The following is an 18,115-nucleotide window of genomic DNA, read 5'->3' as shown; positions in this document are numbered from 1 at the left end:
AAATCCGCAGTCAATGCTTAGTAGCTCCCTTTAGAGATTGTAGCCTGTTAGATTCACATTAAAATCTGTACTCGCTACTCAGTTATCTCCCTTTATAGCTTGTTACCTACTCATGTTAGATATATATTTAAATCTGTACTCGCTACTCAGTTATCTCCCTTTATAGCTTGTAACCTACTCATGTTAGATATATATTAAAATCTGTACTCGCTTCTCAGTTATCTCCCTTTATAGCTTGGTTGGTTTGGTTTATTTTGTTTTACGTCCTATTAACAGCTAAGGTCATTTAAGGACGCCTACTCATGTTAGATATATATTAAAATCTGTACTCGCTACTCAGTTACCTCCCTTTATAGCTTGTAACCTTCTTATGTTAGATGTATATTAAAATTTGTACTCCTACTCAGTTGTCTCCCTTTGGAGATTTATTCCCTTAGATTTGTAACCCAGACAAATACAGGCCTACACAGTTACAATCTAGTCATTACTAAGTTGTCTCCCTGGAGATTATTTCCTCAGTGGATGGTGTCACTAAAATACAATGCCTACATTTGGCTGTATATATCCTTTCCTGGCTTTCTGGATTGCTGTCCAATTTCAGGCACTTCACCTGTTTTTGCATCCAGACTGATGAATTACTTTATTATCAAATGGAAATGTTGAAACAGTAATAAACAGTATAAAATCATCCCTTAGGGCAATCCAGCAGTATGTCATTAAGGCAGTGTTTGGTATCAGTTCAGGATGTATGTTACCTTTCTGTGACTGGAATGCATTATCAAAAAAGTTCCCAATTGAGAGCCATGCAGATGTAAAATATCTTATAAATGGCAGTTTGGACTAGGATCAGTTCCAAAGGTATACGAGGGAATACTTGTTGAGATGCTGGAAATAAGATTACAGTAATATCTCATCCGCAATAAACAGAGTTATTCTCCTTTATCCACCATGTTTCATTTCAGTCAGGGTAAATCTAATATGCCATGTCATCTACAAATGCTTAGTTTTGTATATGAGTACATTTATATCTCTGTTAGGATAATGTGGTGTTTGTAGGTCACATACAAGAGCATATTCCAAGCTGTGAAACCTTGTTTTAGGTACCAAAGCTTAATATTAGATTGGGATTAATAAAATACTTAAGAATGACAATCTTGAAATTTTGGGAGGTTTGGAGGAAAAATAGGAAAAATAAATATGGTGGATCTTTAATATCAAACTAGATTTTGCAAACTTGATAATGAATGATCTAGGGCTATTTGCCATCATTATTCAAGATTACCTGTGTTGGTTGGAAGAAGTAAATCAAATGATACAGAATTTTCACTGTTTTCATAGGGTACAGAAGTTTAATTCTTTTCATATGGTACAGATTTTTTCAAGTTACAAAACCTGACAGAAATTTTACATTGTGTTTATTGTAGCTTGGAGCTTAACATCTAATTTTGATATATTAACCACACCTTTTCGGTCAGTGATGATTGAATAATACTGTATCAACAAGATGTTTTGTTTACATAGTGTATTGGACTGGGACTTTGGTGCATGGCTTGGCAGGCGCTCTATCACATACATCAGGTTATACAGATATGGAAATGTCTGCTAATGCCTAATAATACCAATCTCTCAAATCAAACATGGAAATTTCTCGGATGATGGATGGCGGATCAGCTAGGGGTATTGGTCTGATTCAGTCTATACGGTTATGTATAGATACTGTGTTTAAATGTTGGTGTGTGGAGAAGACAATTGTTACATTGGTGGTAACATAAGCATTGCTTGTCTCAGTGAGCTATATATACATTTAGTTTGAGATTTGATTTTCTGCAAGAAAAAAGAATGCCATGGAGGTTGTTGGCTGACTCAAACCTTTGAGATAAAATATGGGTTTGGAGCTTGAATGCTGGGAGAATTATTTTAATAACCCCAGGGTGTAATGTGTGAAATTTTATGTATTCGATTTAGGTCAACAACCTTCCAGAGCATTCAGATTCCGGAGTTTGTTTTAGATTAATGCACCACTCCTATTGAAGAATTCTGTGATTTCCTACTCTATATAGTGGGCTATACAAAAGTTCAGACCTATAGTCACTTGATTCCTGTATGATATAATATCATTTATCTTGAAGTTACAGGAATACTAAATCAGCTTCTCCATCTGTCTCCAGAAATAGTTACCTCTACTGTAACTTTAAACAGTATTATTTATGACTGTTGTGATAGATAAGTGATTTATATGTAAGTTTCCATTCCTTTAAAAATTGGAGCTTAATTTAATTGTATAGGATGTAGCATGATTCCCTCTTGGGTAGATGGGAAAGACACAACTGGAAACATGAAAGCCGTATTATGTAGTCCCGAAAATGCACTACCACAGAAGACTATATACTTGTGCACGATATGCCAGTAATCACTACACCTGCCCATGTTATATAATGAGCAGCCTTGGTCCTCTTGGGGTAGAATGTAATGGGCCAAGCTGAATAAAAAGAAAAAAAAAGGAAAGACTTGCTGAAATTTTATGTTTTTATTCTTATATATCTGCTGTTTTCATATCAGTGTATATAACCTATTTGATGTAAGTAAAGGGTAGGTGAGCTATTCCACGACTATTGACCCCCTCCTGACTCTTGTCCTTTTGGATTCTCAAGGTCATACCAAGTAACCTCTATGAGAATTGTCTAACCTCTCCTTCAGGCTTGTCATATGTCTATGCCATGAACAAAGCAAGCACTTAAAATATTCTAGAGAGTGTCACATATATACAAACGGTGTATATTAAGCACCCTCGTGGGAAACGCTAGCACTAGGTCAATACCTATCTGATTCTATCTTAAATGACAGTTCCCTTTTTTTTCCGTGAAAACAAACCATTTAGGAAAAAATTTCCATTGAGAAAAGTGGGTAATAGGACAGAAAAATGGCTATGTCGATGAGACACCTCCGGTACTTGTGTTGTTGTCGGTTGGGGAGTTTATAATGGCCAGTCACACAACCATTATGTGGCTGTACTGTTTTATATGACAAGGCTGTGGCAGTAGTGAGTATGTGGCAGAACCACACAGTCTGTTGATGTACTGCAATGTTAGCTGAGACACGCTGGTAATTGAAACAATTGGCAGCTGACTAATGAGGTGCTCACAAACTTTCCGATAAATGGATAAAACCCTCAGTTATCTTTTTCTGCACATTTGGCAGCTTTGATAGATATTGATAGAAAAGTTCAGTGGATCTGAGGACCTGTCTTTTACCTTAATGAGAGAGAAATATTCTTCTCAGAAATTCTTATCAACCGTTTAGGAATTTCTACAAACCTCATTATTGGATTTAATTTTTCAAAATCATTTTTGCCATCTTTGGAGAGATCCTCACCAATAAAGGAACACCTTTTGAAAACACATTAGTGTTGCAGTCTAAATTTGATTATCAATAAAGAATTTAAACTTCAATATTTTTTCACAGTATTTCCTAAACACCTGATAACTACCTTTTAACCCACAGTTCAAATCACCCTACATCTGTGGTCCCTTGTTTGTCTTCCATCCCTCAACAATCCTTGTTATTGCTATTTCTTGACAAGTACTGGACGGATATTTCTCAAACTTCATACGCTAGTTCCACTTGGTACTTTTTTGTGCCCATTTAATTTTGGGACTGGTCAACAAAATGAAATGGTGCCCATCTTGGATTTTGCCTGTTTAAGTTTGTTATCGCTGGTTCTTGAGAAGTTTTGGAAGGATATTGTCAATCTTAATATATAGGTTCCCATCTCTGTCCCTAGTTTTATGTTCATTTTAATTTTGATTTTGAGTCTGATCAGAGAATCAAAATGGCTGAAGGTGGCCATATTGGAATTGATTGATGTTTGTTATTGTTTCTCAGAAAGTGCTTGATAGATTTATTTTACATTAAACTCAATATAGATCATTCAATGGTGGGCACTGAGATCTCTCTGGGATATATTGTTCAGTGGTTTAAATGGTTATAACTCTCTAGGGAAAGCTTATATTCTGTAAGAAGCATGCGCTCACATTTGCATTATCTAAGTAAGATTTGATCTGAATAAGGACTTTTTCACTTACATCCCTGGTCAAATGTTACTTACATTTACAAATAGCTGTGAGCATTAGGAGTAGTTTCTGAACTCCTTGATACCTTTAGTACTGTGTAAGAATGTGAGATTGTTCCCTAAAAGTGTGTGTGTCCTACAGTAGAATTCCCAGTACAGCTATTCCTGAGGAGATCAATATGTGTGTCTGAGAGTTCACACCATTTAGGTGCGTATACTCAACAGATCCCAAGTTTAGACTGTTTTAACAATGTATACAGCTAGCTAATAATAAAGCTACTTAAAAGTCCTTATTATATCCAAAAGTTTTAAACAGGTTCATGAAATGCAGGGGAAAATTTCTTGAATCAGTTTTGCATAGATTTTGAAATTACATGCCCTTTTTGCTTTTGTCTTCAAAACAGCTCTTGTTGATGTGTAAAAATCAAATTTTATAGATCGCTCAAATTGATTTGCAAATATTGTATTGATAATCCTTCATCAATTTGTTTTATAAAAGTGGATATTTTGAGCCATTTAAATGAATGGCTGAAGGTGATAGGTTGACCATTAATAGAGAAAACTCTGTAGATGCCAGCATGAAGATAATTCAACTGTTGCTAATACTGACCCTGAGTTCAGTATTGCCACTCTGTCAACTTTCTTTGGATATCGGCTCCAGACAAACATGACACCTTAGATTACCAGGATCTATCAGGCTGTACAAATCACATGGAGGCTCCCATATACTTAACGTTTAATTAAACTTCTCTCTGTCATATAGTGGCGTGTTGCATGTGTGGCTTCAGGTCTTAGAAGTTTTCTATAATCATGTTTAAATGACAGAAACTTGGGTGGAATGTACGTAAGTTGGGTGCCGCACGCTACAATTACTAGGTTAGCTGTACTCTGAAATTAAAATACTTTTCAAGTCTAAGGTGTGTATTGGTTGTCATGGTAAAAATGTTATTGTAGAACTCAGTGTCTGATAAAACTTCATTAGAAGACCAGCAATTTCCAACAGTCATTAAGTATCTTTTCCTGAGGAAATCAAAAAAACTTCTGTGACATGATGATACAATCATCTTAAAAGTGCCCTAATGAAGCTTGTGATGATATACAGATATCTGTATAAGGGTTTTAAAAATTGTTATTAGGAATATATTTATCTGTATTGAAGCTCACACCTTTTGTTGGAATGCATTATGTTGATAAAATTTATGACATACAACTGACGTGCCCTACAGGTAGGGTGTAATTAAGATTTGTTCCTGCTATCCCTGTTGTACGATTCGTAAGAGGCGACTAAATTTGGGATCTTTTTCTTTGTTTCCATTCTCCATATTCCAAAATGTCTCGTTTGGTGGTCTAGTTGAGCAATTGCCCCTGTAAGGAAGGCTTTCAGGGTATCTTCCCTGGCCAAGATTTACCAGAGTCTATAAAAATGGTATTGTCTACATGCTTACAGATAATGCTCAGAATATTTGGAGTGGTACAAATAGTTCACCCATTGTCAGTATGTGACCTGGTGAGATGTCCTGTTGGCTGTCTTCAGTACATAACACTTTAAAGTGGACATCAGTTCACGCTATCATAGTCTGACACATAAACATACTACAGCCTCCCAAAAGTCACACTCATGACACAGGCATGCATGTCGCATGAGGAAGCCCATCCTTAAATGAATACAACTGTCATATATTATGGCATTTGGTAATAAAAAATACTGTATACTTTATTTCAATACATCATTGATTCCATTCAAATCTTATGACAGTGAATTACAGATGGCAGGTAAAATCATAAATTATAAGGTCGGATAATGGATTTTGTTCAGTCTGTGCATAATTTCTGAAGACAAAAAAGATGTATGACATGTTCTCATTGTTTCATTTTCACACAAGTACAAATAGGCAATAAGAACTATGAAATATTTCTTAGAATACATACATCTGTCCACTGGCATGACTGGGTGTATGGTAGACTACACTCTATTCGTGGATATCACTGATAAAGTCCATGTTTTGTATAGACTATAACTTGTGTAAGGTTGAAATTATACTTATTTGTCATAGGTTAAGCACTAGACATACATGGTGACTTGTTATTTCCATATTTGCTATGTGACCTTGGAAAGGAAATGTCCTTGATTTACTTTTGACCTTGAAAAACCTTCAATCGTGGCATGACCTTGGAAAGTCCTTTCAGTGTTTTATTTGTGTATAAAATGTTTAAAGAGACATAGAACAATATATGTAGGGAAATGTTCTATGTATGGAAATGTTCTTTCAATCCTGATTAAAAAACCAACTCCTTGTATAAATCTTGAATGCATGTATTGGGTGTGGCAGTTCAAAGGCTAGTTGTGTCTCATACTGATACATATTCAAGAAAATGGCTGAATCAACCTTGAACAATTTAAATAAGAGTTTGAAAAGGAATTTGATATTGATGATGCAAGAACTGTTGTAATATGGCAGTACAAAATGTCATCCTTGTATGAACTTATTCTTTACTAAAGCCGTTCAGTGTCTTCAGATATTCACAAATGAACACTTAGAGAAACTAAACAAATCTATCACACACTTTACACCTGAACTGATGGCACTGGTTATAAATATGGCTTGTAGATAGAATTTTATTGGCAGTTTTAATTTTTTAAAGTTTTCAACAAAGCACGTTATTCGTCTTCTGAGAGTATATAGCCTTTCAAATAGTCCGTCTGTTTCCCCCTCTCCCTCAAAAAAAAAAAACAGAAAAAAAGAATACATTGGTTTTGCTATGGCAGAGGAAATACAGTCTGGTTCTTATGGTAATCTATTCTCAATTGTCTAACTTTGGAGTAGATCAAGTCTGTGCAGGTGTCTGTACAGAGAGGAAGGCTTATGTGCTCACCAGACATGTAGACTAATGGTCTTTTGGCTGCTGTGTATTCGTACATGTTAGAAGTGTCTATTGATGTTTAGTCACATTCTTGAAAATTCTAGAGATGCTGAATGACTAAACAGCTAGGTCTTATATTGCTAACATACACTGTTCATTCTTCTTGATTTTACCTAAAATCATTACATTGTATTTTGATACATGATGACTGTTATACTTGATATTATTAGTTTGCTGTTATTAGATGTGTATGGTTTTGAATATGATTTTTTCTTCCTTTCATGATTATACAATTTACATTTTGTATGTGAAAAAGTTAACAGTTCTTAGCAGTTCTACACTGAAGTAATAGATGTTGCCAGGTACAATGTGTCAAATCTACAATATTGCTTTATCATGATGTGTGATATTTACTCTAATCATCAACATATGCTGAACTGCATACTTTCTTATGGGGACTAACAGGCAGCATAGTCATAATATAGCAGACCATTATATTGTGTATTGGATATGCATCATGCTGTTGGCACCATCCATGTTACAAGTACATGGGGATGTGTAGGTACATGAATCAGGTGTTTGTCATACAACTTGGGGCCACTTTCCTCATGGCAAGGCCAATTGTGAACTGTCTGGTTCCTGTATCAGTCATTCAGGAGTACAGTACTATAACACCATCCAATGTGACTTGTGCAATGGTATCAACCAATAAACAGTTGTGGTTTAAATGCATGCAACGTCACCTGGTGTTGAGTGTACAGCACCACCTAGTGCTAGACATGGTAGCTCCACCTGGTGTCAGAAATGTTACAGCACCACCTAGTGTTGCATACGCCAGCTCCATCTGGTGTCAGAAATGTTACAGCACCACCTAGTGTTATATATGGCAGCTCCACCTGGTGTCAGAATATTTACAGCACCGCCTACTGTTACATAAGCCAGCTCCATCTGGTGTCAGAAGTGTTACAGCACCACCTTGTGTTATATATTGAAGCTCCACCTGGTGTCCGGAAGTTAAGGCATCCCCAGTGTTGGACAAGGCAACTCCACCTAGAGTCAGAAAAGTTACAGCACCACCTAGTGACAGGATAATCATCCATTCCACACTATCTCATGGATTTTGTTTCTATGAATATTTTAAACTGAACAGTGAGAAAAAAGATTGTTCCAGCCCTGGTGGTTTTGACAGTTGATGGTTAGAACTTTTCTGGGATTGCCTTCATGACATCTAACATTGTTGATGGCTTAATTTTCCCGATTGCTGGCAGTCATGCGAATTAAAATGGAAACATTGGTGTGACATTTTAAGAAAATGTTTGCACATTTTTTTCAGTTCCCTGTAAATTGACAATGCCAAAAAATGCTACCGGATGATGTGAAGCACAATATATTGCCGATATTGTCAAATTCTGTGATATGGAGCATTGTTGAAAACGTATTTGGAATTCCCACATTCAATTCACAGTTATGTACTGTATGTGTGTCAGTTTTATTCAATAAATGGACTCAACTGAATTCATAGAATGGGGCAAAGGAAGTTGTCAATAGATTCATCTTTGTTGTGAGTACACTGTTCTGATGAGAATCTTCGCTCCAAAATCAGGACATAAGCTTTTATCAAAATCTTATGTATTTTCAGCAAGTGGTGTCAAGGGACGCGGTGTACCTGTAATATGTGTGGTGTTGGAGGGTGGGGCCAATACCATTCGGTCCGTACTGGAGTATGTCACAGACTCACCACCTGTTCCTGTTGTTGTCTGTGATGGGAGTGGTCGTGCTGCAGACCTCCTCGCATTTACACACAAGTACACCCTGGAGGATGGGTAAGTGTCAACTTCACATCTCCCTAATTACATATTAAAAACATATTGAAGGGCAAGTAAGTGTCAACTCCACCTCTACCTTAACTACAGTCATGGACTAATGACGTACAGGTAAGTGTCAACTCCACCTCTACCTTACCTATTAATACAGTCATGGACTAATGACATACAGGTAAGTGTCAACTCCACCTCTACCTTACCTATTAATACAGTCATGGACTAATGACATACAGGTAAGTGTCAACTCCACCTCTACCTTACCTATTAATAAAGTCATGGACTAATGACGTACAGGTAAGTATCAACTCCACCTCTACCTTACCTACAGTCATGGACTAATGACGTACAGGTAAGTGTCAACTCCACCTCTACCTTACCTATTAATACAGTCATGGACTAACGACGTACAGGTAAGTGTCAACTCCCCCTCTACCTTACCTACAGTCATGGACTAATGACATACAGGTAAGTGTCAACTCCACCTCTACCTTACCTATTAATACAGTCATGGACTAACGACATACAGGTAAGTGTCAACTCCACCTCTACCTTACCTATTAATACAGTCATGGACTAATGACGTACAGGTAAGTGTCAACTCCACCTCTACCTTACCTATTAATACAGTCATGGACTAACGACATACAGGTAAGTGTCAACTCCACCTCTACCTTACCTATTAATACAGTCATGGACTAATGACGTACAGGTAAGTGTCAACTCCACCTCTACCTTACCTATTAATACAGTCATGGACTAATGACGTACAGGTAAGTGTCAACTCCACCTCTACCTTACCTACAGTCATGGACTAATGACATACAGGTAAGTGTCAACTCCACCTCTACCTTACCTATTAATACAGTCATGGACTAATGACGTACAGGTAAGTGTCAACTCCACCTCTACCTTACCTACAGTCATGGACTAATGACATACAGGTAAGTGTCAACTCCCCCTCTACCTTACCTACAGTCATGGACTAATGACGTACAGGTAAGTGTCAACTCCACCTCTACCTTACCTATTAATACAGTCATGGACTAACGACGTACAGGTAAGTGTCAACTCCACCTCTACCTTACCTATTAATACAGTCATGAACTAATGACATACAGGTAAGTGTCAACTCCACCTCTACCTTACCTATTAATACAGTCATGGACTAATGACATACAGGTAAGTGTCAACTCCACCTCTACCTTACCTACAGTCATGGACTAATGACGTACAGGTAAGTGTCAACTCCACCTCTACCTTACCTACAGTCATGGACTAATGACGTACAGGTAAGTGTCAACTCCACCTCTACCTTACCTATTAATACAGTCATGGACTAATGACGTACAGGTAAGTGTCAACTCCACCTCTACCTTACCTACAGTCATGGACTAACGACGTACAGGTAAGTATCAACTCCACCTCTACCTTACCTACAGTCATGGACTAATGACATACAGGTAAGTGTCAACTCCACCTCTACCTTACCTATTAATACAGTCATGGACTAATGACGTACAGGTAAGTGTCAACTCCCCCTCTACCTTACCTACAGTCATGGACTAATGACATACAGGTAAGTGTCAACTCCACCTCTACCTTACCTATTAATACAGTCATGGACTAATGACATACAGGTAAGTGTCAACTCCCCCTCTACCTTACCTACAGTCATGGACTAATGACATACAGGTAAGTGTCAACTCCACCTCTACCTTACCTACAGTCATGGACTAATGACATACAGGTAAGTGTCAACTCCCCCTCTACCTTACCTATTAATACAGTCATGGACTAATGACATACAGGTAAGTATCAACTCTACCTCTACCTTACCTATTAATACAGTCATGGACTAATGACATACAGGTAAGTGTCAACTCCACCTCTACCTTACCTACAGTCATGGACTAATGACATACAGGTAAGTGTCAACTCCCCCTCTACCTTACCTACAGTCATGGACTAATGACATACAGGTAAGTGTCAACTCCACCTCTACCTTACCTACAGTCATGGACTAATGACATACAGGTAAGTGTCAACTCTACCTCTACCTTACCTATTAATACAGTCATGGACTAATGACGTACAGGTAAGTGTCAACTCCACCTCTACCTTACCTATTAATACAGTCATGGACTAATGACATACAGGTAAGTATCAACTCCCCCTCTACCTTACCTACAGTCATGGACTAATGACATACAGGTAAGTGTCAACTCCACCTCTACCTTACCTATTAATACAGTCATGGACTTGACATACCGGTAATTGTCAACTCCATCTCTACCTTACCTGTCAAATACACACTGGAGGACAGGTAAATGTTGATTAGTTGATGCAAAATCTAAAAAGGAATTATTGTTTTATCTGATGTTTTAGTATATCTGTTTCTTAACCAATTAACAACTTCAGTAAACGGAGTATGTTTTTGAAATATTACATAATGATTTTCCATGCATCCTGGATCTGCTTGGTAATTTTTGGACCTATCAGATTAAAGATTGTTGCTATAGACCAGTCATCTTGGATTTTGATATTAAAAACAAAATCTGTTTTTTTGCTCCTTAGGTAGCACACCACAGTAAGACAGCCTGGCCATGGGCAATTTTTTTGTTAAGCAAATAACTCCTGTATTATGATATGTATAAAAAATGAAAAAATAAATGTACACTATAATTGGTATATCCAGTATGAAGTAGTACATACAGGCTTCACATTTATTAAAACAAAAATCAATAAATTGGTTCCGGATTTTAAATATCCGGATTTTCCGAACGTGTGTTTACACAGGAAATTTAGTTTCGCCTACAGCGCAAAATGGAAGCCCACAGAAAAGGTAAGATAGCGGAAAAACTTAATTTACAACATATGTCCAAACAAGATTAATTCTGTCTTTGGGATAGAGATATTTAATTTTAAATAGGTTTCAGAAAAAAAATTGTGTAGAGAATTGTGCCATTTTGGGTCAAATATCATAATATTTTGCAATTTTTGAGAATTTTATAAGCTGTTACCATGGTATTCACAGCTCTAAAAATCACAGAAAATATCAGTTTACTTATCCTTCAGAGCTCTATTAAAATTGCAAATGTTGTACAGATTTCAAATATATATACTTTATTAGAGGTTATATGTAAGGTTAACTGGCAATGTTTACATATCTAAAGCATGTGCCATATTTTTCAGAATTTGGCATTTTTACTGTACACTGCTACCTTATAAGGGCTGAAAAATGTTATTTTTTGGAAATTGTGCTTAATTATGCTTGATTAAGCTTCATTTTAGTTCATTATTGCTCAAAAATGCATAAAAACAATTTAAAACTTGTTTATTATCAGGCTTGTCATATTAGAGGAATCAAGGGAGGTAACTCGCATATTTACCCATTTTAAGGGTGGGTTAATTAAGCATAATGTTAATGAGTCAGTGTAAATTGAAAAGATATTCTATGTTTTATAACAAACCCAAAATAACTTATTGGGTATCTAACAAACCATATAGACCGAATTCTGGTTTGTTTTACCTGATTTATTACCCCGTATCCATGGAAACTATTACAGTAAGTGTTATTTTTTGAAATATTTGGTGAAACCATTATTTTCAATTTATTTATACATTGGTAAGCATGTAATTTCAATTGATGGAGTGTACGGTTGATACAATATTGTCAATTATTGTCACTTCCTTCGGTAAAGCAGAAAAAATAGCATTTTCCGCATAAAATGGGATCAGCGGACACTTTCATATGATCATTGGTACATATCTGAATTACCGGGGTGGAAACAGATGACTGTGATGTCATAGGCATGACATTTTGAAATCTTGGATGTCATGTCATGATTTATCAGTTAGAATATTGCATGTGTTGCTAAGCTGAGGTTTGGAAAGGAATTTGGTTATTTATTATGACACCATTGAGTATTTATGACGTCATAGATACCATCTGATGACGTCATAGTTACTGATGACGTCATGGTAACTATGACGTCATATTACAAGGCTAAATTTGATAGTTGTATAGTATTTTTTGCTTGATTACATGCACAGAGACTCAAAGTACCACATTCAACTCAAAACACAACTTTATTCAAGAGATATACAGAATTATGGGAGTTTTCATCTTTAAAATTACCTCCCCTTATTACTGGATTGGGAGAAAAAGTTGTCAAAATACACCTCTCAGGGAAATCAGCAATACTCGGTGACTATTAAAGATACACAGTAACCCGATATGTCATTTTGTTCGTCGGAACATATTCTAGACATTCATGGGGTTTTTAGTAAAATTAGAATTAACGAAAGTGATGTATAAGGTAGCACACCACAGTAAGACAGCCTGGCCATGGGCAATTTTTTTGTTAAGCAAATAACTCCTGTATTATGATATGTATAAAAAATGAAAAAATAAATGTACACTATAATTGGTATATCCAGTATGAAGTAGTACATACAGGCTTCACATTTATTAAAACAAAAATCAATAAATTGGTTCCGGATTTTAAATATCCGGATTTTCCGAACGTGTGTTTACACAGGAAATTTAGTTTCGCCTACAGCGCAAAATGGAAGCCCACAGAAAAGGTAAGATAGCGGAAAAACTTAATTTACAACATATGTCCAAACAAGATTAATTCTGTCTTTGGGATAGAGATATTTAATTTTAAATAGGTTTCAGAAAAAAAATTGTGTAGAGAATTGTGCCATTTTGGGTCAAATATCATAATATTTTGCAATTTTTGAGAATTTTATAAGCTGTTACCATGGTATTCACAGCTCTAAAAATCACAGAAAATATCAGTTTACTTATCCTTCAGAGCTCTATTAAAATTGCAAATGTTGTACAGATTTCAAATATATATACTTTATTAGAGGTTATATGTAAGGTTAACTGGCAATGTTTACATATCTAAAGCATGTGCCATATTTTTCAGAATTTGGCATTTTTACTGTACACTGCTACCTTACTGGTTAACATTTTGTTGTGATGTTATGAAGAAAAGTTGGTCACAGTGCATCAGGACATCAACTGATCAAAAGTTAAGGCCCCGTTGCTGTGTAACTATAGCTAATCTCAGGAACTACTGATGACATCCTCACCAAACTGTATCATGTGGCTGCGGGGCATTTATGTTTAACAAACATTTCCTAGTTTTTCCTGAATTTGATCATATAAATATAATTTCTATAAACTTTTATATTCATACAATCGGAAATTTTTTTGTTTGATTAAAAACAATTTCAATTGTCATAAATATTACTCACCATCCATATATAGAGGGGAGGTAATCCTTCCACAGCATGATAAGAGTTAACATGTCAAAAAGATGCAATTTCTTTTTTACACATTTAGAAGTTTCTTTCAAAAAGCAAGAGCACTATATCCTGCAGCCAAAATATTTGTGTTGACAGGATGACAGTTACATATTGGTGCTTACAGAAAGATAAAGAATACATACTGGACATATTGATCATCCAGAATTAAAGTGATTCAGGAGTTGACACCATATCCTGAGGATGTATATTTAAAAAAAGAAATAATATGACTTTCTGAAATAAAAGAGCAGTTAAATGAAAAAAGGATTGCAGATTGACAAAAGGCCTTGAAAGTCTAAGCTTAATCAGACTGGTTTAATGTATTTTAAAAACAACTTTTCATTTTGATGCAGAATTGGCACAGCATTGTGTTTCCCTGCTTTACAATGGTATTGATAGATTCTTAAAGTTTGTCCTGGAATGCAACATCTGCGTCAATACTAGAAACATATCTAACAGATTTGAAAGGCCAGAAAAAACTACTGTTACCCCTATTAGTGAAAAGGATAACTGGGTAACCCCAGGGGGGTGAGGAAATCAGTGTCTGTGACACTTGATGTGATGGCTTAGCACAAAAAGGGACCTTTCTGACATTGTATATTATATATATGGGTCTGCTTACCGAAGAGTAATATACTCCCAGTGGTATCATTGTCTACAAATAGGAGATGTTGATAATAAAAATGAATTCAGTTTTAGCTTCAAAAGTCTGAGATGTATATATTATGAACACTTACAATGCTCTTCTGGGATTGTTCTGGGTTCATACTGGTAGGTTTGTGCTGTTTACTTCAGTATTTTTTGTCTGTCCTTCAGAACTTAATCTTATCAGAACTGTATCTTCTACACTACTTGTCACTGGAATGATATATTTGGGCAATGGTGGTGTACCATGTATCAGAATTAAGTCAACTCTGATCTATATTTTGAACTTTGAACTCTACATAGAATACTAAAGTATGTCCATGCTGATCTACATTTTGAACTTTGAACTCTACATAGAATACTAAAGTATGTCCATGCTGATCTACATTTTGAACTTTGAACTCTACATAGAATACTAAAGTATGTCCATTCTCTGTCAGCATAACACAGCTCATCATGTACATGAACTTTATACTAGGGGCATGGGATCACTTGCATTGTAGACAAAATCATACTTACCCCACAGTAATGCTGAAATCATTTCTATACTCCTGTAAAAGGAGACCAAGTAAAGTCCAAGGTCCATCTGTCCGAAGTGTAACTTAACTTTTCCTTATGTGACTTCTGAATAAAATAGACCTTGGGTGATAGTATTTTGCCTGCTTTATGCTGAAAAGGAAAGCTTTCAAGTTGGTTCAAGTAAATTACCTTTGATCCCCTTTCCAGGTCAAAGATGTCAAATATTTTTACACATTTCATAAAGTTACATCCACTATGAATAACTAAGAGGGTTGTGACATTTAGCAATTAAATAATGTGCCAAGATTGGACTTGGTCAACATTAAATTACAAGTGCTCAGTACAGGCCTGTTGGGACTCTTGTGTAGTTACTGGTTCCTGATCAGGAGACATTGTTCCACTGTCTTTGATATGGAATATGAAGGTCTAGAGTATTTTTCTCTACTTTCTTGTCTTCATTTGCCAGGCTGATACAAACAAATTAATTTAAATTGTCTGAATGAAAAGAGACATTAATGGAAGAAGAATGAGGACTTATTGCTTATTCAATAAATCACATTTTCAGTAATTCCTTGTGTGACTTTATAATGACACTTAAGTGACATTTAATCAAGTTGCGTTTGGAATATTTTCTGATATATATTCATGGAAAAGAGATATTCATAAATCTTTATTTCTTTAGGAAGTACTGTGCTGGCTTGATTGCTTGCTTTTTGATTTACAGGCTTGAAGTCAGACTTGACAATCTAAAACAAATGTCTCAGTTGAAAATAAAAGTGAATTTTCAAACAATATTGATTTAAGCAGTATTAAAAGGGAATTATGACAAGATTTATATCCAATATGTTGTTTTATGAATCTTTGCCGACTTGTTACCATTATTTTGATCAGATAAAAAAAATTAAAATTAAACAACAACAATTTTGCTTTGTAAGTTAAATATGTAAAGATATCAATAGTTCTTGTTGAAACTGTTTATGATCCTTGTACAGTAGTTTGAACTTGTTAGGATTGGATTGTTTACTGTGTAAATCCTGACATCAGCTTATAGGGACTGACACAAGGAAAACACTACCTGGGAATTGTCATGGAAACTGTTGTTAAAATATTCTTTTTTCTTCTTCTCTGAATTGTTGCAGCACAATGCCCGAGAGTTTACGAGATCAGCTCATTCTCACCATTCAGAAGACCTTTCAGTATTCTCAGGAACAAGCCGAGAAGCTCTTCATTGAGTTGATGCTTTGCATAAAGAAAAAAGAGCTAGTAAGTGTTGATATATTAAATCCTTTGTTACCTTCTGTTGATGGCGTAAAATCAATGTCCCCTAATGAAGTTATTCTTGTCTCCAGATGTTGTTGAGTGACAGAGATAGAAATAAGTACTTCATCCCGGGACAATACTTAGACAGATTCTATAATGTCCTGAATAAGGCCAAGTGTTTGGATCTATGAGATTTGACTTTTAATTAAGATGTCATGTTATTGGCAGTGGAGAATTCACAGAGGCAAACAACTTCAAAGTCTATAAGTCATGTCACCATAGATCATAGACACAGAAGTTCCAAATATGTTGGCAATCATTTGAATTAGTTATTTACAATTAAAACATTTTAATTACTTTCTCTGGCCCTTAAGCCCTAATAGATGACAGATACTTTCATACAAAATCCCAAGGAACCCTGCTGACAGGTTTTGAAGATACTATTAAATAGCTATAATATATCTTTACTTATCTGGTAACTAGTAACTTAGCTGCATAAAATCTAGGTGTGACAATTCAATTTTCCATTTCTTTGTAGTAACATCCCTGCTTTCCATGCCTACAGTTTTTGCATGTTCCAGTTGATTTAATACTCAAGGACTTATTTTTCCCATTACATAATTTTTACGATAAAATTGTCAACATCTGACAGCAAATACAGGGTTTGACAGATGTATGTGGATAAAGGCCATATTTTTAGGTCAGTATCTCCTTGGGAAGTCATAAATTCCATTTTGCAATATGAAGTTTGATGTGTTATAGATGTCTGATACTTACATGGATTACTGTTCTGTCTGTAATAATAATGATGGTAATAGTCCCTACCAATGAAACCAGGGGGACTATAGGTTTCCTCCCCTTCCCTCCTTTCAGTTTTCCACACTTTCCTCAACCATACTTCATGGTAAGTTGGTGAATGTTGGTATGTTACTTCAGTATGAGTAACTACATATCAAGTTCAATTTTCAGGGTTTTGGGTCAAGGTCACTTACTAATTTTAGAAGGGGCCAGTAGCTAGGGGACATGTATCGTTTTACTAATACCTAGCATGCTTGTTTGAATTAAGATAGAATTAGATCTATGCTTACTGGTAAGATATTATATCGATTCTATCTGAAGTGGTCTCATCCCTGCCTTGATGTTTAAAATGATTCTTTAAAAGTTGATAGAAATAATTTTCTTCTGAATGTTTGACGGCTGAGAAAGGACAAGAATTAGTTGGTAATAAGCAGTGAAATAAGCCATAGAATCTTGTCGTCAGCAACTAAATTAATTTGAAAATGGATGACTGGAGACGTTGATTATTAAGTAATGGAGGCACCACTGAGATGTTCTAGACACTCTAGTTCCATTCATATTACACTAATAGAAAAAGGGGCTTAGATTCTGTAACGACCAGAATAGATTTGTTGGTGATATAAATGTCTGTTCCATTGATACGCATTTCTGTGTTACAGATAACTGTGTTCCGAATGGGAGAAGGAGCACAGGATATAGACCTTGCTATTCTCACTGCACTGCTCAAAGGTAAGCGATCTAGTTACAGAGCTGTAGGATTCCAAACTGTGTACAGGTAATAAGTTAAATGGTGTATGTATACTTAACAAAACAATACAAT

At 35.7% G+C, this 18,115-nt stretch overlaps 1 protein-coding gene across 1 annotated transcript in view; it reads left to right on the top strand.

The window, feature by feature from the left end:
• LOC117334667 (transient receptor potential cation channel subfamily M member 3-like) overlaps positions 1-18,115 on the top strand; it is a gene marked incomplete at its 5' end in the record, with an annotated part of 177,653 nt that overhangs the window by 94,360 nt on the left and 65,178 nt on the right. The window contains 3 exon segments of the mRNA XM_033894419.1: positions 8,571-8,754; positions 16,377-16,500; positions 17,955-18,024. Coding sequence (XP_033750310.1) covers positions 8,571-8,754; positions 16,377-16,500; positions 17,955-18,024 — 378 coding nt within the window.

This window comes from Pecten maximus, chromosome 9 (genome assembly GCF_902652985.1).
Source record: "Pecten maximus chromosome 9, xPecMax1.1, whole genome shotgun sequence".
Lineage (NCBI taxonomy): Eukaryota > Metazoa > Mollusca > Bivalvia > Pectinida > Pectinidae > Pecten > Pecten maximus.
Note: the sequence above shows the minus strand (reverse complement) of the source record. Positions and strands in the feature narration are given on the sequence as shown.